The sequence below is a fragment of the Thalia democratica genome, chromosome 8 (assembly GCF_965202585.1).
Source record: "Thalia democratica chromosome 8, ktThaDemo2.hap1.1, whole genome shotgun sequence".
In the NCBI taxonomy this organism is placed as follows: Eukaryota; Metazoa; Chordata; class Thaliacea; order Salpida; family Salpidae; genus Thalia; species Thalia democratica.
The window spans coordinates 17855887-17880479 of NC_139172.1; the positions used below are offsets into that span (position 1 = coordinate 17855887).

Below are 24593 nucleotides of genomic sequence, written 5' to 3' on the forward strand. Positions count from 1 at the left end.
ATTTAATCAATTACTTATGAAAAAACTCCCCAAAGCAAAGATGTGTCATATATTTTGAAAAGGTTGCTAAACTGACAAACTTGAAAAATTATATTTATTTTATACTATATAAAAAGGAAAGCTAGAGGACTTTGTCCTTACAAAACATTAATTTTAATTCGAAACCTTTACATTGCATAATGATAAGGTTAAACTTTTTAAACTACGTTAATGAACTTGAAGTTAATATTCATTTTTTCCATTAATTTTCAATCTGCAATACTGTTTAGTTGAAGTACTCAATAGATATATTTTTCATTATAATCTTTTTTCTTTTCATTATAACTTAAGAAACTTTAATTAAATATTACTTTATGCATAAACTTTTACTTACTGGTTTCGATAAATAAATCCTTAAACAACTTTTATTTAAGTCATCAAGAGCTTTGGAGTGTAACATAAATTTTTGTAACAATTTTAAGATTGCTCCATAGCTATTTTATATCATTAAACTAGTCTCACTTACCCAGTTTAAAGACTGTTATTAGCTTTTAATTCAAAAGTAATCAATTTTAGTTATATAGAACTTTACTGATAATACAACTAACTTTCAGTGTGTAAAAAGTTTTAAAGAATATGTCTAAAATAAAGTCCGTTGATGCGAAAGTTGTGATTGAGTGCGAATATACCACTAGACCCGGTGCGAAAAAGGAGTACCAAAAAATTGTTTCATACAGGAGAAGCAAATCAGCTAAGGAGAAAGTAGACCAGTACTCGGGAAGCGTTGAGATCAGCGCCAAATACAAAAACCCAGCTTTTGAGGTTTCGGGTGCCGTTAAAACCAGTTGGAACAACACTCATTCCTTCTCCACTTCGACTGAAGACGAAGAGATGACTTCCAATGAATCGTTTAAGGAGTATTACGATGACGTGACACTGCTGATCAGATCGCTCAAGTTTAGATATGTCATTGAAGACGTGATGGTTGAAAATAAAGAAGAAGTTATTGTGCTGAATCTAAAAAATAGTTACTCTGTAGATCAACTTTACCAAGAAGCTAAAAAGTACATGAAAAAGAGGTATGGAGCTGAAAACTCAACAGTTTTGGAAATTCCTATAATACTACAGAAAGAAATCTATGTTAAATGGGAAACTTTTAACAGAGGTGACGTCTTACCAAAAAACGCTGTTTATGCAGGCAATACAAGTAGCGACGGCGCTGTATACATTGGACGAGTAGAAAATACTCCCGGTAAGGTTAATTTAGACGACGGTAAAATATGGAACTATTGGTTACATGGTTATAACAGTAGACAATCGGGTGAAATATTACTTACCAACGGTGATTGTAAATGGGTAAGAGTAAAAAGGTACGACGCGTTCCCTAAAAACGCTGTATTTTCAGGACGGGATTACCAGAACGACAAAGTCTGGATCGGTAAATCGGTCAGTGGGGAGCCTGGAAAGATAACGTGCGAAAATAATGACGCTACGCCTTCTAAGATGTGGAATTTGTGGACTCACAGCGGGGGTCGCTCAGAGTTTTGTGAAGTGCTGACCATCACATAAACTCGAAACTTATCTTTTTGTTTGTACCTTACGTATCCTGAATTGAAAAAATAAATGTGCTATTTTTCAATATAAATACTTTTCAACTTTTTATTTTTGAATTTAATTTCTACAACAGGTTGTACAAGCTTTATTAAATAACTTTTTTTTTAATAACTTGAGTTTTATTGACACATGATAGCTTTATCTTACTTAAAATAAATAAATTGTATATACAACGATATTTTAAAACAATTGTTTTAGCTTAAATTAATTACTTATACTTTTTTAGTAGGAGGGCAAAGATTAGAAATAAAAATTCCCAAGTCTGAGTTGCTCAAAAAGAAAATTTTGCATAAAATTTAAAAAGTCATATGGTTCAAGAACTGTATAAAAGTTCAACTGTAACGAAACAGTCCACTAAGAATCGTTGTTAGTCTCTTCTTAGAATCAAACTAAGACGACAATAGAAAATATTTTTATAAAAAATATTTTAATAGTTTTTATCAACTTTTTCAAACTCAAAACATATTTTTCAAGTCGTACGATTCCCACCCCTACTTTTAAAAATATTATGTAGTTTAACTTAAAACAATATTATAAATTTTATAATGTTTGAAAATTCTCAAACCGTCCTTAGATATTTCAATTCTTTTTTACAATTTTTTTTGTTATTAATAGAATGTATAAAACATTTTATTGATATGATTGTTTTTATATGGAGTAGTAGAATAAATTAAACAATTATTTTTAATTTTTTTAATTATATTACAAAACCAGTTTTATAAATATTTAATTTTTAGATAACTGTGTATGTTTTAGAAATAATATAACAGCCAGTTTAGATAACCAAACTTTTTAACTTAGAATTATTTCATAAGTTCAAATTAAGCCTTGTTTTCTATTTAAATTTTAAGTTATTTTTAAAGTATTAATATCAAAACGATAATGCAAAAATTTATTAAACAGATAAATCATAAAAATAAAAGTAATGCATGTTTAAAAGGTAATAAACAGCATGTTTAAAAGCACCAAAATAGTAAAATAAATAATATTTATTTAAATTATCAACATACGTTTTAGTTAAAAGAAAATAAAATAAAAGAAGTATTTGAATTAAAAAAAAAATATATATAAAGACTTTTATTGGCATTTAAATTGACTTAAGTCAGATAAAATATATAACAGCATAGAACAATGCATGTTTTAAAATATGTATTTTAAAAATTTTCATTAAAAAATGACAGACATCAAAAATAACAATCATTGTTCGACTAAGATTCACATTGAAAGGTTAAGAAAGCAAAAATTAACAGTTACTGAAAGAAATTATACTTAACATATTTATATTTCGAAATGTTACTTTAAAACAACAGTTTAGGATTATTAGGGAAATTTTCTTTAAAAAATCACAAACTAAAAATTTATATGCACAAAGTTAAGTAAAAATTAAAAATGAAAAATAACAATTGGGCCTCTATTTAAAATAACTGACTAATCCTGGATTTCATTAATAATGTGAATAAGTTGTTATGTTATCGTATTATTGCATTAAAAGTAAAACTCAATTATATGTGATTTTTTTTGGCCACAATTTAAAGTAATGTTTTTAACTCATTTTCTTTTTTTAACAAAGTTAAATACAGTTTAAAGTATTTTTAACGTATGTGAATAATTTTACAACTTTAGGTTTTAAACTCTTTTAAAATTATTGTAAGTATTTAATTATTTGTAAATCATATAGATTTGTTTGTCGATCAAAAACAAATTTAAACTAAAACTCATTTAATACCAAAATATTCGGTTTTAAATTATACTATATGAAGAAAAACTAAAAACCTAAAACTTATCTTGTTAAAAAAAATAATTCTTAGTTGAAAAATTTAAAAAGCTTTAAACTTTCGCAACGCAACTGTATAGTTGTAAAACAGGGTTTGACAATTTGCGGGCCGCGATAAAAAAATATTACCTTGCTAAGTACATTCAGCTATGTTAAAAAATACTTTTTTAGAACAATAAAAAATACAAATAGGCTCTTAAAATCTTTAAACATAAATTACTATTGCTTCGTAATAGCTTATTTATCTTTTATTAGCTAAATATAGTACTTTTATAATGAATAATATAATACAACTATTTAAAAAAAACTCCGGTTCGCAGAGACTTTGATCCATATAATGCGATTCGCGAGCAACTTTTTTTTACGAAAATTTGCCCGCGGCTTCTAAAAGGCTGCTATCTCAATATAGACCAAGGGTCGACACTTCGACAGCATATTATCTGTAACGACTATAAAACTTTTTGCAAACGTCGGTATATATAAAACACCTATGTATATTTTTGATTCGTTTGGATCCATATTTGGTAGATTACTATTTTTAAGTTTAATATAATAAGTTTTTTAGTGTTTTAAAATAAATGCACAAGTGATTTTTTCTGAATTCTTGTAAGTGAAGTTTATTCACTTACAAAAGCATTTTTTAGGGTATTTTATAGTATTTTCAAAGTACAAATAATGCTTCCAACAATTCTAGATTAACTAAAAAATGATTAAGATTGCAAAAAATAATTTTGTGACAAACATTAGGTCAAACAAATGTCTGCCTTTTTATCTATATAAATCAAGGGGATACTCTACTGGGTTAGTCTTTCATGTTATGGTTCACTTCATTATTATGCACTTAGTTGTTTTTAATGTTCAGATTTAGCCTTGTGAGAGTTTGATGGACAACATGTCAACAGGTCTTTTGTAAACTAAAGAAATACAATTTTTTAGATAATTTAATTTAAAAAAGGATAAGTAGATATGTGTTAACGAAAAGCTGATCCATCTATTTACTTTTTATTGGTAGATTTATAGAATTTTGATTTTTTAAAATTTTACATCATAATCACCAAGTGGATTAACTTTAAATATGTAGGTGAATGTTTAAAGGTCTTCAATAGTGTATATAAAAATTTTCATAGCTATATGTGCAGTGGCTTTGCCAAAAAAAAGTTCTGGTTTTCATACAGATTGTCCTCTGAAAAAAATGTATTGTAAAATTTAGTTTTTCAAAAATTGGCCATTGGATTATTATTATTTAAGCATTTTTTCTGAAACAAGACTACCTCTTAACTTAACTTATTTCAAAATTCTGTTTTTTATTTTAGTTTTATTTAAATTTGAATTGCAACTATTGGTATTGATTTACTTTTAATGTATGTTTTACAGGTTTGCCGTTTTACCTTGAAACCTAGAATTTTGAATAAAGTTATTTTGAATCTAAAAAAATAAGAATTTTTAACAATTTTGAATTAATTTAAGGGCATAGGGGGTTAACACCCTTTTTTGGTTTTTGATCCTATTTTATATAGTTTTTACTAATCTACTACATGCTTTTTACAGATTATAAAAATTCAAAATAACTTTTGAGATATAGGCGGTCAAAGTCGATGGCAACAATAGGTTCCTTATGGGAGGCGCAAACTAAATGGCCTAAATAGACTATTTCACTAAAAATTTATCTTCTTCTACTTTTTTGAGAATTACGAATACGAATTTTCTAAATATATCAAGGAACATTTCCTGAAAATTTGAGCTAGTTATCTCAAAAAACAAAGGAGAAGATAGATTTTTAGTATGACTTCTAGTTATTTGCCGTTTTAGTTTGCGCCTCCCATAAGGATCCTATTATTGCCTCGACTTTGATTGGCTATATCTCAAAAATTATTTTGAATTTTTAAAATCTTTAAAAAGCATGTTGTAGCTTAGTAAAACACTATATAAAATAGGATCAAAAACCAAAAAATGGTGTTTACCCCCCTGTGCCCTTAATTAAGATAAGATCATAAATAACTGTATAAATATAAACTTTAATATTTTCCAGAGTTAAACTTATAATAAAGCACAATTAAAGTTTATATACACTAGTTTTATACTATAATAAACCTTTTAATACTTTAAATTAATTTTTGTTTTAAAACTTGCCAAAAATTGTAAATAAATAAAAATCTAAAAACTTAGTTGGCTGGCACCCTTTATTTAGTAGTAAATAATGTATATTCAAAGTTTTGTTTTTAATTACTAAACAAATTTTAATAATCTAAATTGGAATTTTATTATGAGTTTGTATTTACAGTAACCTCTTGCATCTTTACGCACTCGTGACGTTACGCACTCTCGTTTGTTTACGCATTTTACAATTCTATAAAATTAAAAAAAAAAAAAAAATTATATTGCACAAATTAGGTTTATTGCATATTTTTAATATATAATATGTTTTAAAATGCTAACTCACCTCTCTATAACTTTAGACTTTGTTAACTTATGTTTTCTGACTAGTTGATAAACATTTAGTTATACCTCGGTATATCAGAAACTTTGTTAACAATAAGAGATTAAATTAAAATTCTTAAAGAAATGTGACTGTGTTAAATAATGAAATTATAATGAAGTATAGAGATTTTAAAACACAAATAAATAATACAAAACTCCCTATATATGAATAAACATCTAAAAAAGAAATCTAATGAAACTTCCTAGCAAAATGTATCAGTGATACTTAATAAATATAGAGCTTACACTTCACACAAATCTCAATAGTTTTTTTATAGTACACATGTCATACATTTTTTTAGAAGTATTAAAATTTTATATAAATTCAAATCCTTTTTTTTAATATATGTACAGTTTTGTAATTTGTTTTCATATTTATAAATAAATTAAACAAATTGTTAAAAGTAAGAAAGTTCCCAGTCTACTTTTAACTAGAAGAAATATCAAAAAACAGCCATAGTGAATATATTTGGTACCTCTCGTATCTTTACGATCTCTCGTATCTTTATGCATTTTTTCTGTGGACACAATGTGCGTAAATAAGCAAGAGGTTACTTTATTTAAAACAGTAAACCCAATATATGCATATGACAGATATGTCTACTAAGCCAAAACTAAAAGTTAATTTAAACACAAATATCAAACCTGCCCTCATTCTTTGCTCCTGATCTACGTATGGCTCTACTCACTCAGACAAATTTAAAACTTGCGAAAAATGCTGGCAAAAAGTGTTGTAGTTTGATAAGTTTTGGAGTAACTAAGGTTGATTAATAGGCTTGTGAAAAAATCTCAATCTATTTTTTGTTATAGTTTAAATTTAAATTAGATGATCAAATTTCAGTAATAAGCTATTTTTAAATTGAGTAAGGGTTGCCAAACACTCTGGATACTCAGCATGCTTTGAAATTTGTGAAAGTCTCATAGTGACTCAAGTCAGCTCAGGACTTAATTTTTTTTTTAAACTCAGGCTAACTCAAGATAGTTTTTATTTAGAATCAGGATTACCAAACAACCTGAAATCTTGGAAAAACCTGGAATTTGACAATTTAAGTAAAAAACTTAGACTGAGAAATTTTGAAAACAAACTAGAATTTGAACAATATTTATTAAGGCCATAGGGGGGTAGGTCATGTTTTTTACAAGTTGATCTTATTTTATAGAGTTTTTACTAAGCTTCAAGTTGCTTTTTACCGTTTTTAAAAATTCGAATTAGTTTTTGAGATATGACCGGCCAAAGTCGGGCCGCATAACAGGTTCCTTATGGGGAAGGAAAAACTAAAACGGCGAAAAAAGACTAATGCATTCAAAATCTATCTCCTCCTTTATTTTTTAAGCAATCTTCTTCAAACTTTCACAGTCTATTATTTATACAATAACAAAAAAACGTTATTTGTGACTTTAAAAAAATTCAAGTAAAAATACCTTTTTTTTTGAAAAAAAAAAATTTTTAATAAAAAATCACTTTTTTTTTTTTTTGTCATAAAATTTTTATTTTTTAAAATTATTAAAATTCACAAATAACGTTTTTTTCTCATAATGTAAGGAACATTTCCTGAAAATTTGAAGAAGATTGCTTAAAAAATGAAGGAGAAGATAGATTTTAAAGCCCGTTTTTAAAACCTCGAGAAAAACAGCTTTAAAGTTACCCTTTATATACCCTTTATAAAGACAACCCTTTATATAACCGGTCATAAAAAAAAAGTTACTTAATATTTTCAAAATCTTAAAAAAGCATCTGAAAGATTATGAAATTTACTATAAAATAAGTCTATATGTTATTTTTGGTCAAAAAATGGCTTCTACCACCCCTATGGCCTTAAAAAACCTAGAATTTTAAACTACTTTTACTTGTAAATTAATTTTATTTTGATTGGATAAGAAAAACTGTCATAATGAGGAAAATATTTTTATTTTATCTATTTTTTATTAAAAAACATAATCAAAGTAAGTTTACAGTAGAGATTCTTAAACTCGGGAAAGTTTACCCTTGGAGATAAACTCTCTTGTTTTAGGAGGTAAATTTTCTCCTAATCAAAATAATGCACAAATAAATACTTGTGATATTTAATGATATTATAAAAACTTTAAATGTATTTTTTAAAGTAATTTGCTTATCTTAAACAAGCTTTCAACAGAAGTTATATGTTACTTTTGTTTTAATTTTTTATTTGTTTGTTAAGAAGTAAATATTATGTTCTATATTGGGGGTAATTTCTAGTTGCCTTCCATAAAAGGGTACAGTATAAAAAAAAAGATTAAGAGCCTCTGCTCTATAGTATCTTTTCAATGTTGTTATATTATTAAAGACATTTATTTTAACTTAAGTTTAAGGGCATAGGGGGATGGGTCCGACATTTTTTTTTATTAAAAATAACATTGGATCTTATATGAAAGCTTTAAGTACAAACTACAAGCCAGTTTTTATAGAATTAAAAAATTTTATTTAACTTTTGAGATATTGTGCTTTTTATAAAAAGTTTCCAATACAAACGTATGGACCTCAAGTTTTTCGGGGTCAATTTTCTCAAAAATTTAAAAAATTACTAAAAACCTATCTTCTCCTTCATTTTTTGAGATAGAGACCTCAAATTTTCAGGAGACGTTCCTTTTATAGTTTAAAAGACTTTAAATGTTTGAATTTTAAAAGTATTAAAAAATAAAAGATTTCAGATAAAAAAACAAAAAATAGGTTGTTTTTTTTTTATATATTTTTTTTTCAAAATTAAAAAAATTCCTACTTTCATTCTTTTTAAAATTTTATAATACACTTTCTGTGAAAATTTGAAGAATATTGCTTAAAAAATGAAGGAGGAGATAGATTTTTAGTGAAATGGTCTTTTTTTGCCCTTTTTAGTTTGCGCCTTTCATTAAGAACCTATTGAGGTCACCAACTTTGACTGCTCATATCTCAAAAATTACTTCAAATTTTTTCAAGCGGTTAAAAATGTCTGATTGCTCAGATAAAACTCTATAAAATAAGATCAACTTGTAAAAATCAAGGTGGACCCCCCTATGCCCTTAATTTTGTATTAAAACTTAAATAAAAATCTGGAAGAAGATCAGAAAACCTTTAAGAAATTTACAAAAAACATTTGGCAACCCTATATAAAAAACTCAGAATAGTTTCAAGACTTAAAACAAATCTCTGATACTTTTGTTAAAGAATTTGAATGAGATTTATTTGATTTAGTTGCAATGTTTTGTTACTTAATAACCGATTTTGTCATAGAACTTGATTTTTAATAATTTTAAAAACTTAAAAAAACTTATTCATTTGTTAAAAAAAGACTCAGGATGGCTTAGGGCAGTTTTTGATTTAAAGATTGGCAACCTTGTAAATATTTAAGTCAGTATTAATACCAGTAATTTTTTATGAAAAGTTAGCATTGACCTTTATTTAAAAACTTAAGTATATGTACTATAAGGTACTTTTTGAAAAGTAGAAAATTTCAAATAAGTAGGGAATTTAGTCAGTTTTTTCAAGTCTCTAATACAAACTTAATAAAGAACTTTTTCATTGCTAAATTTCTTGGACTTATTTAAAGTATTATGTACAAAATTAAGAAAAACTAGTTGGTAGTTTTGTCACATACTCAGACTACTTAAGATAAATATAACTAGTATTAAGTTTTTGAAAAACTTAAAGTAACTTGCTAGTTTGACTTAAAAAAGTCAGGCTTTTTGGTTTTTTATTGCAATACTCAGGCTAGTTTAGATTTTTTTTTTGAAAATATCAGGCTAGTTTCTTTTTATTAAGTACATTTCTTATTATTTTAGTATTTTTGTGCACTGAAATTGATTAGTTGTTATTTTTAAGTTTTTGTTCACTGAAGACTGAATCTGACTCCTGCTGATTGTGGTCATTCAAGCTGACTTATTTTTTCTAAAAGAGTAGCAACCTTGAAAACAAAGTATATAAAAAACTTTTTTTATGACATAAAAAAGAAAATTATTGTTTTATTTTCCGTTTAGACCTCAATCTAATCAAAATAAATTAATCTAGTTTGAACTTGTTTAAAAAACTCAGGCTGTCAAAAACTTGTTTGATTTTTTTTTTTAACTCAGGCAATTTTAAATATTTTTACAAGATATCAAGCAAGTTTTTAGACTTATAAACTAAATTTTTTGTTATAAATTGTGGATTTATTAAGTCATTTTATTTTGTTTTTTTTTGTTACTTTTAGGTATTTAAACTTGGTTATCAACAATTTTTTTTAATTTTTTGCACAAATTACTATTATTTTAATTTTTTCATCAACTCAGGCTTACATTTTTGCCATGAACAGTAGCAACCCAGTTTAACAAAAAAAAAAATTTTCCTACAGACTGTTTCTTATTTTGTAAACAGATCTGCCAAAAAAACAGATTCCAAAATTAATGCAAAAAAATTTGAAAAATTCTGAAAATACCTGGAATTTTAAACAAAAGTTCTTAAAAAACCTGGAATTTATAACTAAAATTTGAATTTAGAATGCATAGATATGTCAATTTCGCAGATACAAAAAATCTATCATAAAGATTGAAATAAAAAGTATCATTAAAGTTTTTAAAAATACAGTACCTTTTCAATGTTGTTTTACTACTTATGACAGTTTTTTAAAGTTTATATCAATTTTATACTAAAAGTTAAGCAAAAAAAAAATATTTAAAAAAAACATGGAAGAAATTTACAAAAAACCTTTGGCAACCCTGTATGAAGATTAGACTAAGAGAGTCAGAAAGGTATTGCTCAAAAAATAAAGAAGGAGATATGTTTTTTATAAAATGTTTCTTTTTTCTGTGTTCTGTTAGGAATCTAGTACTAAACTCTATTTTTTTTGCTTATATCTTTAAATTAATCAGATATTTTTAAATAGAAAAGTGCACTGATAGCTTATACTTTATCGAATAAATAAGACTAATGTTTTTAAAGAAGTAGTTTTTGCCTTTATACCCTCTTTTGATAAGTTATGTTCTATCTTTTGATTTTATTCATTTTGTAGTGTTAATTTAGATAATTAGACCAAATTATTTTCATTGTAGCTTACTCTGAATTATAATTAGATATCAATTTTTATTTGAATGCTGATACTTAAATTTATGATGAAAACATAGACACCTTAGTTTTTGAAAAATTCTATGTTAATTTAAAACATGACAGCATGTATTTATAGCTATGCTCTTATTTAGTGATTAATAAATTAAAGACAAATTTAAAAGGATAAATAATAATTTTTCTGTGAAAAAGGTTTCAATGATAAGATAGTTTTTTTTTTACAAATTATAAACATAGCATATACAACTTAAAGAGTTTAGACAACCAATGTATATATTTCAATAACAAATTTTAAATTTTATTAAACAAAACAATGTTTCACTTGTCATCTAGCATAATGTCTCCCTACATGTTATTATATAATTTTTTACAGATTTTAAACAACTGAAGATCTCGTCTTCAATCGAGTGAAACATTGTTTTGTTTAATAAAATTTAAAATTTTTTATTGATCAATATCCTTTTATTTTATTTAAGTTGAGAACTTTAACTGCCACCTTTAAAGTATAAAGTAAGCAATGTATATATTTAGTTGATATCAACTTGTAAGGATTTTGTAAATGTCTTATAGAAAGTTATAAAAAATAAGAGAATCCCTAAATTATAAACCAATAAATAGTCCATGAGGATTTTTTTCATACAAAGTTAAATTCTTAACTATGTACCTATTTATAGTTAGTCAATGAGTTATAATTAAATTCTAAACTAAACTATAATTACTTCAGTAAAGCTGCAGAAAATCAGAAAAATATGGACAAAAAATATAGTTTTACCTGAAAGCTTGTTACTGTAAAAAAAAACCATTCTAGAACAATAATGCTACAAAATAATTTTATTGCATCTCAAAATATTTAGACACGTAGTTAGATTAACAAAGTAAAAAAAAAACAATTTTACTTTAATTAGATTAGATAATAGTTGAAAAAAGTCAAGTAGGTACCATAGTTACATTTTAAATTGATTAAACAAAAAAGCAGTATATTTACAAAACAAACAATTTTCTTTCATTTGTAAGCACATACGGTTTGGTTTGCTAGGTTTTATTTTATTTGTAAATCAAATTTTTAATATAAAAACTAAAATTACTTAACTAACACAAACAATGCAAATGATAGTTTGAACTCCTGGTTGAAATCAGAATGTAGCGACAGTCAAATGAGAAAACCTCGGCTAGAAATCGGCCATCCAAAAGTGGCACTAACAAAGGACAGGCAGACTGTTGTCATGTATCACCCTAAATCTGACGTAGATTTCAATAAAACTATTCCCATACCGAGAGATGAAAAAAGGTACACAGCTTACTCAACAGCTCAAGATATTATTAGAGGTCAGTTAAACATATTCTTTTTTTTCACAGAACAAAGTAAAGTTTGTTTTATAAATCAGTTTTGATTTTTTTTTCTTATAATAATAGTTTATTAGTTTTTTAAACAACTTCAGAATATGGTCTTGAATGTAGTATTTTATTAGTAATAGTAATAAATAAAAAGTTTAATGTAACAAAAATCATTTTATAGCTAAAATAACTTTTAAATTTTTTAACATTATGTCCTTTTAATGCTTTATTTACTATTTTTTGAAGAGTTTATTAGAAACAATTAGTATAATTAATTAAGTTACTACAAACCTGTAATAGCTTGTAATTTTGTTAAAGTGTCTAACTAAATATATTATCATTTGTATTATTTTTTTTTTCAAATTAAATATGCAGGTTTATGTTTTCAGACAAACTAACTGACCTTGAGATAGCAGACAACATCATCGAGCACGACAACAGCCTCATATTCGAAGCCTTCAACAAAGAGAAGGCTTCAACGGCCAACCAGCTCAGCAAGGTGTTCCACACCGGCTACCAGAGGTGGTTCCACAACAACAGAAAAAAGGAAAGTTGGTATAAAGAAAACGATGTGCCGGATAGACCTAGAAAATAAATTTTGAGTGATAAAACAGTTCGTAAGTAAGCAAGTTTTACATGAGATGTTTAATTTTAGTTTAGGCTTTTAGTTGAATTCTTTTAAATTTAGTAAAATTCTGCATCCTTAAATGATGATATCTCTTAAGTTGTCTAACTTCAAATGATAAATATTCTAGATTATGTATAAAATGTAAAAATACTTTATTTTTATAGTATATTGTATTTCAAATTAAAATTGGTCAACTTTTTTCTTACGATTATTTGTAAAATAAAGATTAAATGGAGTTTTTCTCTAGTCAAACATATAGTAAATTCGTTGTATGTAATAAATGTATAAAAAACTGACGTTTTAATATATGATATATGAAACGTGTATTTATTACTAGATTAATCAGAGTGTAACTTTAGACTTTTTCTTGTGAAGTAAAAAAAAAATAGTATAATTAACTAACCTGTTAGAGTTTTATAGTCTTAAAACTTTACAAACGTAATTAATATAGGTGAACGATCTTTAAAAAATTAAGTAAGATCGTTAATATATTTGAAATCAAAAGGTTTAGAAAAACGAGCGCAATAAGTTGTTTAGATAACTTTATTCAAAAAATTAATCAAACGCTTTTATTTTCCGTGCTTAAGCATAGCTTTTGAATTTAAATAGTTTACTTTTAAATTGTTTAAAAATTAAATTTTATATTCTTAATCTTAGTTTTGAAACTAAATATTTATTGATAAGGCTTTAGCAGGGTTGCCACTCGGTCAGGAAAAGTCAGGAAATCAGGAAAAGTCAGAAAAAATTTAAAAAAATGACAAAAGTCAGGAAAAGTCAGGAAAAAATGGGGGGTTTTGAAAAAAAGTCAGGAAAAGTCAGGAAATTTGATAACATTTAAAAAAAAGTCAGATTTTATCAAATTAAATTTACAAAACTCCTTGTATTCCTAAGCCATCAAATGGTGAAAATTAATTGAAAGTCCTTTAAAGTCAGAAAAAAATTCCAAAATTTTCCTAGAAATTTACAAATTTTTTAAATTTAATTTCCAATGCCTTCATCTGGTATGAATTAGTAAAATATCCTTTATAAAACTGCAAAAAATTTCTATTAAATATTGAACAGCTTTATATAGTTTCAAGTGTTAGATTTTGTATTTTACAATAAGTTTAATTTAAGAGTTTGATTTAAAAAAGTCAGGAAAATTTTGGTAAAAAGTCAGGAAAAAGTCAGGAAAAGTCAGGAAAATTTTCTCAGCTTGATCAGTGGCAACCATGCTTTAGTTTTTGTATTAAAAAGTTATGAAACTGCAAAGAAAAGTTAAAACAAAATAATTAAAAACAAATTAACTATACGTTTATTAAAAGTGAATTTAAGCTTTATTAAGTTTTAACAGAATACCTTTTACAAAACTGCTTGATGTTGAATTTTGTAATTTGTTAGTTATTAGTCTTTGGAGTTACTATTTTTGTACATAAATGTCAACAAAAAGAATTAATTTGTATAATTAGACTATTCAAGTGGTGTTGTCATATTATTTTGTTTCAAAGATTTGTAAATTTCCCTATTAATGGTTAGAGGTAGCAGTGATTGTAAAACGAAGAAAAAAAGTTTCTGGTGGGAGTTGTGCGGGTAAGAATTGTGAGTATACTTGAATTTACAAAGAGCTCCTTTGAAGCAAAATATTTTGAGTTTTATTCTACTTCTTTCTTTAATACTCCTAAATATCAAATTTACTTGAAAAATTAACAAAAATAAACTTTTTTTAAAAATTTCAGTAAAAGTAAAAAAATCTAGACGTTAGTGAACTTATAAAAATTGTTGAAGGATTTTTTACTTATCATATACATATTCGGTTATAAAAACTTAATTGGGCATGAAAAAAAATTGAAGTCAAAAATTTGTTCAAATTAGCTGATCTTTAGACTTAACTTTTGGTACCTGCCATTTTTTCTTTACTATTTTGTTCTATTTGTAAAATGAAAAAAAAAAAAAAACTAAGTAAGAAGATAAAACTATGAGATTTTATGTAAAAAATGGTAGAAAACCTTTAGTATATTAATAAACTCAATCGTATAAATTTTGTTTAATTTCCAAAAACAGATAAAATTGTAAATGTTAAAATCCATATGCTTCCAGAATAAAGATTTTTTTTATCTTATATAAATAAAAACACATTTCTATACAATTAAACTCAACTACAACGAGATAAACTATAAATCAGGGTTTCCCAAAGTGGGCGATATCGCCCCCCTGGGGGCGATTTTAGTAAGTCGGGGGGCGATAATTAGTAAGGGGGCGAAAGGGTGGGCGATAACTAGTGAGGGGGCGAAAAGGGGGCAGTTTTAAAATTTTGGGCTGTCATAAAATTTTCACTTTTTATCTTGCTATGTTACTAATTTTAGCTTGCTATTGAATATTTGACCCTGAGATAAAACTTTAACAAAAAATTTTGTTTTTTTATGCAGAACATAGAGAAAAAAATCAAGTACTTATGACTCCTATTTTGAAGTAAATTACATATTTTCATTTATATTTTTTCTTATTTGACAATTACATAGATCATAGACGATCGGAATCCCTTTCACTACTTTTTAACCTGACATATATGTTATTTGGGATCAGGGGCGTCGCGTGGGGTGTTGCACTGCCGCAACTGCACCACCTTGAAATTTTCTAAGAAAAAAATAAGAATCTATAACGTTTTCGTTATTTTTTGAACGAAATCTCTTTTAAAACTTCAATTTTGAAAACGACCATTTTGCCCACTTCACTGCCGCAAACTCTTAGCTGACTGCCGCAAATGAACTCAAAAAAGCAAAATTTCTTCAAGAATTACCGCAAAATCAATATCTTGCGGTAAGTAAGCTAAGTTAACAATTCCCTAAAACAGGACTTGCTTAAGTATCATCTACAAGCTATTGTAAACATTAAAAAAAACAAAGCAAGCTACTGCAAAGGATTAAACTTGAGTTTATGTACCCACATGATTTTTTAAATTTCACAGATTACTTCTATTAAAAGATTTGTCATAAATTGCATATTGTGAAAAAAAAGATAAAAACCCTAAATCACCAAATTCTTAAAAATTTGATTTTTTATTTTAATCTGCATACATAAACTTAACTATAACTGATTATTGTTATCATAAAGTTAATAAAATAAATAATAAAATTCAAGTTCTGAAAAAAAGAATCAAGAAGTTTATTATAAACTTCTAGTTCACTCTTACAGAAAAATATTTTAGATTTATATTAAATAAAAAATAGTATTATTGAAACAATCACATATTTAAATAAAGTAAATAGCCTTAATTTAGAAACTTTGATTACTTTGAGTAGTTTAACATTTTAGGAAAATTTAGTCTACCTCCACTTTATATAACTTTTGGTTTAATTTTTTCATAAACAAAGCAAAAATTTTAGATAAAATTGTTGAAACATGGTTGCCTTGCCTCATAATCAGGATAACTTAGAAATGTTAAAAACTCAAGATGACCCAAGATAAATTAAAACAGACCAAATTAGAAAAATATTCAGGCTGACTAAAGCAGTTTTAATTTTTACTCTGAAAATAACAAGCTTATTTAAAATTAAAAAATAAGTGTTTTACCCCTATGGCCACATGAAAACTAACTATTCAAACTTTTACTTCTATAATGGTTACATATTTATAAATTATCTTTAAAATTCTTGAAAAGTTCAACAGCCTCACAACTAAACTTAAAAAAGTTGAGCTCCTGAGAAAAATACTGTCATCGAAATGAAAAACAAATAAATATTAAATAAAGAAAAGATACCCTTAAAAAACTATTGAATTTTAAACCTCAAACAAAAACATTAAAATTAGAAAAAAAGTTAATAAAAATGTTAATGTTTGTAAAAAAAAATGTGCAAATTAGTGAGGAGTAAGGGGGGAGGGTGTATAGGCACTTTTTTACATGTTGTTCTTATTTTAACTTTTTCAGAAAGCTAATAGTTACTCTTTAATAAATTTGAAATTTCCAGTTAAACTTTTAGTTACAACCAGTCAAAGCCAGAGAGTACAATGGTTTATTATACAAGGAGCAAACCAAAACAGCAAAAAATACAATTTTACTGAAAACCTATATTCTCCATCATTTTTAAAACAATTTTTAATTAAACTTTTTCATCCTAGTTTTTTAAAAACTTTATACTTTTGTTGAAGAGAAGTTTTCAATTTTCAAGTATCAATATATATTTTTATATATACAAAAAAAAAACTTTTGTTATAACTTTTTTTTTCTTGGTGTTTTAAATATCTAATTTAGCAATTTTTTTTTGTTTTATAAAAGAAACATTTAAAGATTTTGAGGCCAACTTATAAAAAAAAGATGTGATTTTAGTGATTTTGTTTGAGTTTATATTATAAAAATAAGGATTCATTTGTACCTCTGACTGTGAATCACGTATTTCAAAAATTTTAAGATTTTTTTATATTGATAAAAGATGACTTGTAGTTAAATTAAAACTGTATAAAGTAATTTCAGTAAAATAATTTTAAAGTAGATGTTAAGGGCATAAAGGGGGGGGGTAAAACATTTTTTTAAACACTGTTTTAGTTTGTGCCTCCCATTATGAACCTTTTGTTGCCTTTGACTTTGACCGGCTATATCTTAAAACATATACTGAATTTTTAAAATCTGTAAAAAGCATCTTGTAGCTTAGTAAAAACTACATAAAATAAGATCAAATTGTTTCATCCCCCCCTATGCCCTTAAAAGCAAAGCTTATCTTCAGGTGTAGCAAAAGTTCAGTTGTTTTCAAACTTGACAGTAAAAACATATCTTTATTAAAATAATTGATATTTTTTTAAATTCTGCACCACCTAAAAAAATACCACGCGACGCCACTGTTAGGGATCATAAATAGTTTGTAAAAATCTATGTTATCTGTTATCAACTATCACCTCATGATATTATCAATTGTTTTTTGAAAAGTCACTAAGTTAGACTAAGAAATAAAACTATAGAGGGTTACCAATTTACCTAGAACCCTGGACAAACCTGGAATTTGACAATTTAGGCAAAAAAAAACCTAAAAAATCTAGAACTTTTAACAACTTCAACATATTATATAGTAAAATTTTGATTTGACACAAAAACCTATCATAAGATAAAAAATATGGATTCCTTTTAGGCAGATCTTTTTTAAGTAAACGACTTACAGGAAACCTTCTCAGACTTACAAACTAACCTTGAACTTAAAGTAAAATTTTCCAAAGAACGATATGAAAGCTTTTGGACTTAACAAAAAATAAGGCAAAAGTATCCAATCATATAAGAGGAATTTAGATTGTTGTTTACAGTTTTTCCTTCTAGTTATGTTGTTAAAAAAAAATTTCAGTTCATTATTAACATCTTGAGCAAAAGATCTAATCTAGATATTTTTAAAGGAGGCTTTATTTTACTGATTAAGAATCAGATTAAAAAAAAACTTGCAAGCAGTCATGAACCTCTTCCTTCACATTATATTAGACTTCAGTACCAGACATTATTTTATGAAAGTTTTTTTATTTTATTTGATCTTTCAAAATACTTCTTATTTAACCTGGTTCGTATTGTATTTAAATAGTCTATTTATAATAAAAAAATTATTAAGTTGTTTATTCTACAACAGGTTTGCATAATGCCTAATTAATATTAGTTAAGGTAGACTCCCTCTTGAGTTCGCACTTTTTACCCAAAAAAAAGTGCAAATTTATATTTTTTTAAATTTGACTTAAATAAAGTCTATTACTAACTAAGTATTAATAAAACAAAAAGTACATAGTATTTAATGTCTTTTATAGATTTTTTTTTTTTTTTAATGAATGTTTGTCTTATGTTTTAGTTGATTTCATGTTTATTCATAACGTTATTGCATATAACATATTTAAATTTATCATTTTGTAAAAAAAATGGTAATAATTTTTGAGTATGCACTTTTTTATTTTGTTCAAAGTGCGAATTCAAAGTCTACTGTATTTATTGAATAGTTTATGTTTTAAATCTTTTAGTAGTTTTATTTTGACCTGGTTAGTTTTGTAGTTCATATTTGTCGTTTTATATTACACTAAAAGTTTTTATAGAGTAAAGATAAAAGTATTTGTTTGAAAGAAATTTATTTGACATATTTTTGTTATTACTTATTTAATCATTATAAATAAAAAAATCTTAATAAGCATTAAAGTTTTATTTCAATTTTTTTTTGAATCTAAGAGAGTATAGATTTGAAGTCTCTATTAGAAATGACTTCAAATTTTTCATTTAAAAGTTTCTTAAACTCAATTTTATTTTCTAACTTGATTTTTTATTGTTAAAAAATCTGTATATTAAGGAATTTTAAACTATTAATAAAACTATTTCTTGTTTTATCTTAATTTTTAATATATTAACAATCAGAATTTGTTGTTTATTTTAATAGTTCAACACTAGCTTTAGTTTGTCACTACTTCTGGTAAACTATTATAGGCTAATAACCAGGGGCGTCGCGTGGGGTGTTGCACTGCCGCAACTGCACCACCTTGAAATTTTCTAAGAAAAAAATAAGTATCTATAACGTTTTCGTTATTTTTTGAACAAAATCTCTTTTAAAACTTCAATTTTAAAAACGACCATTTTGCCCACTTCACTGCCACAAACTCTTCGCTGACTGCCGCAAATGAACTCAAAAAAGCAAAATTTCTTCAAGAATTACCGCAAAATCAATATCTTGCGGTAAGTAAGCTAAGTTGAAAATTCCCTAAAACAGGACTTGCTTAAGTATCATCTACAAGCTATTGTAAACATAAAAAAAAACAAAGCAAGCTACTGCAAAGGATTAAACTTGAGTTTATGTACCCACATGATTTTTTTAAGTTTAACCGATCACTTCTATTAAAAGATTTGTTATAAATTGCATATTTTGAAAAAAAAAGATAAAAACCCTAAATCACCAAAGTCTTAAAAATTTGATTTTTTATTTTAATCTGCATACATAAACTTAAGTATAACTGATTATTGTTATCATAAAGTTAATAAAATAAATAATAAAATTCAAGTTCTGAAAAAAAGAATTAAGAAGTTTATTATAAACTTCTAGTTCACTCTTACAGAAAAATATTCTAGATTTATATTAAATAAAAAATAGTATTATTGAAACAATCACATATTTGAATAAAGTAAATAGGCTTAATATAGAAACTTTGATTACTTAGAGTAGTTTAACATTTTAGGAAAATTTAGTCTACCTCTACTTTATATAACTTTTGGTTTAATTTTTTCATAAACAAAGCAAAAATTTTAGATAAAATTGTTGAAACATGGTTGCCTTGCCTCATAATCAGGATAACTTAGAAATGTTAAAAACTCAAGATGACCCAAGATAAATTAAAACAGACCAAATTAGAAAAATATTCAGGCTGACTAAAGCAGTTTTAATTTTTACTCTGAAAATAACAAGCTTATTTAAAATTAAAAAATAAGTGTTTTACCCCTATGGCCACATGAAAACTAACTATTCAAACTTTTACTTCTATAATGGTTACATATTTATAAATTATCTTTAAAATTCTTGAAAAGTTCAACAGCCTAACAACTAAACTTAAAAAAGTTGAGCTCCTGAGAAAAATACTGTCATCGAAATGAAAAACAAATAAATATTAAATAAAGAAAAGATACCCTTAAAAAACTATTGAATTTTAAACCTCCAACAAAAAACATTAAAATTAGAAAAAAAGTTAATAAAAATGTTAATGTTTGTAAAAAAAAATGTGCAAATTAGTGAGGAGTAAGGGGGGAGGGTGTATAGGCACTTTTTTACATGTTGTTCTTATTTTAACTTTTTCAGAAAGCTAATAGTTACTCTTTAATAAATTTGAAATTTCCAGTTAAACTTTTAGTTACAACCAGTCAAAGCCAGAGAGTACAATGGTTTATTATACAAGGAGCAAACCAAAACAGCAAAAAATACAATTTTACTGAAAACCTATATTCTCCATCATTTTTAAAACAATTTTTAATTAAACTTTTTCATCCTAATTTTTTAAAAACTTTATACTTTTGTTGAAGAGAAGTTTTCAATTTTCAAGTATCAATATATATTTTTATATATACAAAAAAAAAACTTTTGTTATAACTTTTTTTTTCTTGGTGTTTTAAATATCTAATTTAGCAATTTTTTTTTTGTTTTATAAAAGAAACATTTAAAGATTTTGAGGCCAACTTATAAAAAAAAGATGTGATTTTAGTGATTTTGTTTGAGTTTATATTATAAAAATAAGGATTCATTTGTACCTCTGACTGTGAATTACCGTATTTCAAAAATTTTAAGAATTTTTTATATTGATAAAAGATGACTTGTAGTTAAATTAAAACTGTATAAAGTAATTTCAGTAAAATAATTTTAAAGTAGATGTTAAGGGCATAAAGGGGGGGGGGGTAAAACATTTTTTTAAACACTGTTTTAGTTTGTGCCTCCCATTATGAACCTTTTGTTGCCTTTGACTTTGACCGGCTATATCTTAAAACATATACTGAATTTTTAAAATCTGTAAAAAGCATCTTGTAGCTTAGTAAAAACTACATAAAATAAGATCAAATTGTTTCATCCCCCTCTATGCCCTTAAAAGCAAAGCTTATCTTCAGGTGTAGCAAAAGTTCAGTTGTTTTCAAACTTGACAGTAAAAACATATTTTTATTAAAATAATTGATATTTTTTTAAATTCTGCACCACCTAAAAAATACCACGCGACGCCACTGCTAATAACTAACGGCTTAATTAAGTTACTTAGTATTAACTTCTAAATATCCGAAAATCGTATATGAGAGATTATTAAAATGTCAGGTTTCAGTTAAGATTTCAGATCGGTAACGTACGGTTAAGATCCAGTCAAATTTCGACCCGTTAAATAACTTAAACACTACTTGTGCAAAAGAAAAAAAAACGTTTTTGATACTTAGTGTTTTGAAATACACTTTCAATTTGGTTTTCAATACACAATAGTATTTCCTAGACCACAATAATACTAAATCTTTTTATTACACTTTTGATCAAGTTGTTTGATTTTCTTATAAGTTGTTTTAAATAAATTATGCAGCTCACAATTACATTTTTTTTAACGAGTTGATACTAAAAAAAAGATTTATTAGTAAATATGAATTCCTGGTTACAAAAGTTGTCCACCACTACCCTAAAAGTTTCATTAGTTTCAAAACAATTCATATTTAAACAGAAATGATTACAGACTACACAAGGCTTTTTAATAATCAAGTATTTTAATACATTTTACTGAGCGTTTTAGAAAACAACTGTAACTTATTTTGTCAAGCCCTGTAAACTACTTTAAAAACAGCCACAAAAATGCTTGCATAAGAAATACCAGACTAAATTACATTTAAAACACAACTTTTTTCGCTCGAAAGTTTGTACTCAAGAAAAAAACTACTTTGTAAAATCATCGGGGGCGATTATTTTTAAAATTTCTGAAAAGGGGGCGATTAAGTAAATGAGTTTGGGAAACCTTGCTATAAATAAACAGACACAAAAAAATTTAATACTTTCAGGGTTGCCAACAAACTTGTAATCCTTGAATTTGACAACTTAGATTAAAAAAAACCTGGAATTTCAAACAAAATCAGTAAAATACCTGGAATTTTCAGCTATTTTTACATGTGAAGAAACTAAGTTTCGATTAGAAACCAAAAATCTATCACAATAAAAAAAAGTTTTGTATCACCCATTTATTTTTTTCATTAAGAAACATAATAAAGAAGACTTACAGTATTTTCAGCTTTATACTACTTAAGAAAATTTTCCACCTCAAGTTTTATTTTATATAAACAATAGACCCTAAAACTTATACTTTTAAAAATATGTAAGAAGTTTCTCAAAAACTTTTTATAACCCTGTAATTTCGTTATAACTATAAAAGGCATTGTTATGATTTATGTTTATACCGTATTATTTATCCGTTTACTTAATAGATTTGTTTAAGCGCTCGGTTTTCCGCTCAACCAAGTTTTTAATAATTTTGCCTAAATTCTGTTATTTATAACTTTGCTACAATGCTCTGAAACCTATCAAAAAGTGTTGCAATAACATACCGTACAAGTGACACAAATGTATACTGCAAGGGCTGGGACTAAATCCTGTAGAATTATTTAATTAAAAGATAAAAATAGTATAATCGCACTATAAAAACCTACACCCTTCTCTTAAAAGAAAATTAATTAAAAGATTTATGGAAAATGACTTAAAATATGCTCAAACTTAATAAAATCCATAACATTCAAATATTAAAACTATCATGTTTTTATTAGAAAATAATTAAATTACTGTTTTAAATATAAAATAGTGACTTTGTTTAGTTGGAACTTTTTTTATACATTTAGTTTGATAATTTTTTAGATTAAAGACATCCTTTTTCGAAGAAATCTATACTTTCTCTTTCAAAGAAATTTAATGCATTTTTTTAAAATAAGTTTAAGTTCCCTGGATGCAGTAGATCTACTTTTATTTACTGTAGGTTAAATGAAAATCAGATAACTTTGAATACTGAGACGATAGTTTACCAATTAAGGAAATAGTATTTAACAGAAAGTTAATTAGCAAAATACACAACTATTTTATTCATGATTTAGTCGGATACAATAAGTTAGTCTACTAATTAAAAATATCTAATCATTACGTAATATATTCACTATTACTGTCAATAGTTTTTTGTTTGCATTTGGTAAATAAGTAAGTAGTTTATGGGATCTTAAGCTTAAAATTTGAAAAAAAAGCATGCACTATGCATATGTTCTAGAAGGAAAAACATATGCCTTTAAAGTAAGCAAACGGTCGTAAATGCATGTATATCTTCCAAAAACTATCAAAAGTTTTAGTTAACGTTCTTAAATTTTATTATATATGCTAGTTTTTATTAATTTAACAACAGCGTTGGAAAAAATTCTTTTTGGTATTAAACAAACAGTTTACATATACACATTTTACAAAAAATCAGCTTCATTTTTTTTTTAACTTTTGCTCACAGAACGTTAACTACGAATATAATTTGATAGCGTTTCAAAATTTTAAATGTTTATCTTTAGAAAAATTAAATATTATATACTATTATATCAACTAACAGCTCTAAAATTTTTAAACACTTTTTCTAAAGAGTACTTTTTGTTATTTTTAGTTTAAATAACAAATGCAAACATTTGTACATCAAAAACCTAAACAAACTGTATACATAACTTTATATTCAAATTTTATAAAGTTTTTCTATTAAGTTAAAAAGTCTAAAATGTTATTTGCAGTAGGTTAATAATTTAACCCAGTTTTAAATACTCTAAAAAATATTGAAATAAGCTAATCTTCATGAAAAGTTTGGTTACGAAAAATATTACTTCAACAATTAAGTTTAGAAACTTACTCATTTACACAAATTTTCCTTTAAACAAATACTTATACTACATAAAAATAAAATTTAGAATACGGCCCCTGGAATAAATATAATAAAAAAAGATTTTATTGTGGTTTTATTTTAAAACATTTTATTAAAAGTTCATATCTATATGCTAACTTTTTGATATCAAGTAAAATTTAGTTGATACATTTAAAGAACTACGTCAAAAACGACTCAGTTTTTTAAGTTTTTTTTTTGTAGAAAAAAATACACTATATAATTTTTTTTTAATTATGACCAGAGCAATTTGCAAAAGGAAACCTATCATTCAAAGTAAGCCAATCAAAAGTATTTCCTGGATAAGACCTTTAAAGGTATCAAAGTGGTGTGCGACTCGATAACCTAAATGTTTTTACTAGGTCTAAGGAACAAACATTTTA

The 24593-nt window shown here is 25.6% G+C and overlaps 2 protein-coding genes across 2 annotated transcripts; both read left to right on the plus strand.

Moving 5' to 3' along the window:
- Positions 1-597: 597 nt before the first annotated feature.
- On the plus strand, positions 598-1772 carry LOC145842254 (uncharacterized). Its single transcript, XM_082949674.1, has 2 exons — positions 598-1231; positions 1385-1772. The coding sequence occupies exons 1-2, from the start codon at positions 616-618 to the stop codon at positions 1546-1548; spliced, it is 780 nt and encodes a 259-aa protein (XP_082805800.1). The 5' UTR covers positions 598-615; the 3' UTR covers positions 1549-1772.
- A 2284-nt stretch (positions 1773-4056) lies between these two features.
- On the plus strand, positions 4057-13056 carry LOC145842682 (uncharacterized). The gene is made up of 3 exons (XM_082950157.1): positions 4057-4168; positions 11977-12206; positions 12605-13056. Exons 1-3 carry the CDS (start codon positions 4074-4076, stop codon positions 12808-12810), a joined length of 531 nt encoding a protein of 176 aa, XP_082806283.1. The 5' UTR covers positions 4057-4073; the 3' UTR covers positions 12811-13056.
- Positions 13057-24593: the final 11537 nt, after the last annotated feature.

Excerpts from the sequence above, each read along its gene's own strand:
- LOC145842682 (XM_082950157.1), top strand. The coding sequence starts at position 4,074 with ATGATTAAGATTGCAAAAAATAATTTTGTGACAAACATTAGGTCAAAC. Across the intron at positions 4,169-11,976 it reads TCAAGGGGATACTCTACTGG|AAACAATGCAAATGATAGTT; the intron begins GTTAGTCTTTCA and ends CTTAACTAACAC. Across the intron at positions 12,207-12,604 it reads AGCTCAAGATATTATTAGAG|ACAAACTAACTGACCTTGAG; the intron begins GTCAGTTAAACA and ends TTATGTTTTCAG.
- LOC145842254 (XM_082949674.1), top strand. The coding sequence starts at position 616 with ATGTCTAAAATAAAGTCCGTTGATGCGAAAGTTGTGATTGAGTGCGAA. Across the intron at positions 1,232-1,384 it reads ACGAGTAGAAAATACTCCCG|GACGGGATTACCAGAACGAC; the intron begins GTAAGGTTAATT and ends CTGTATTTTCAG.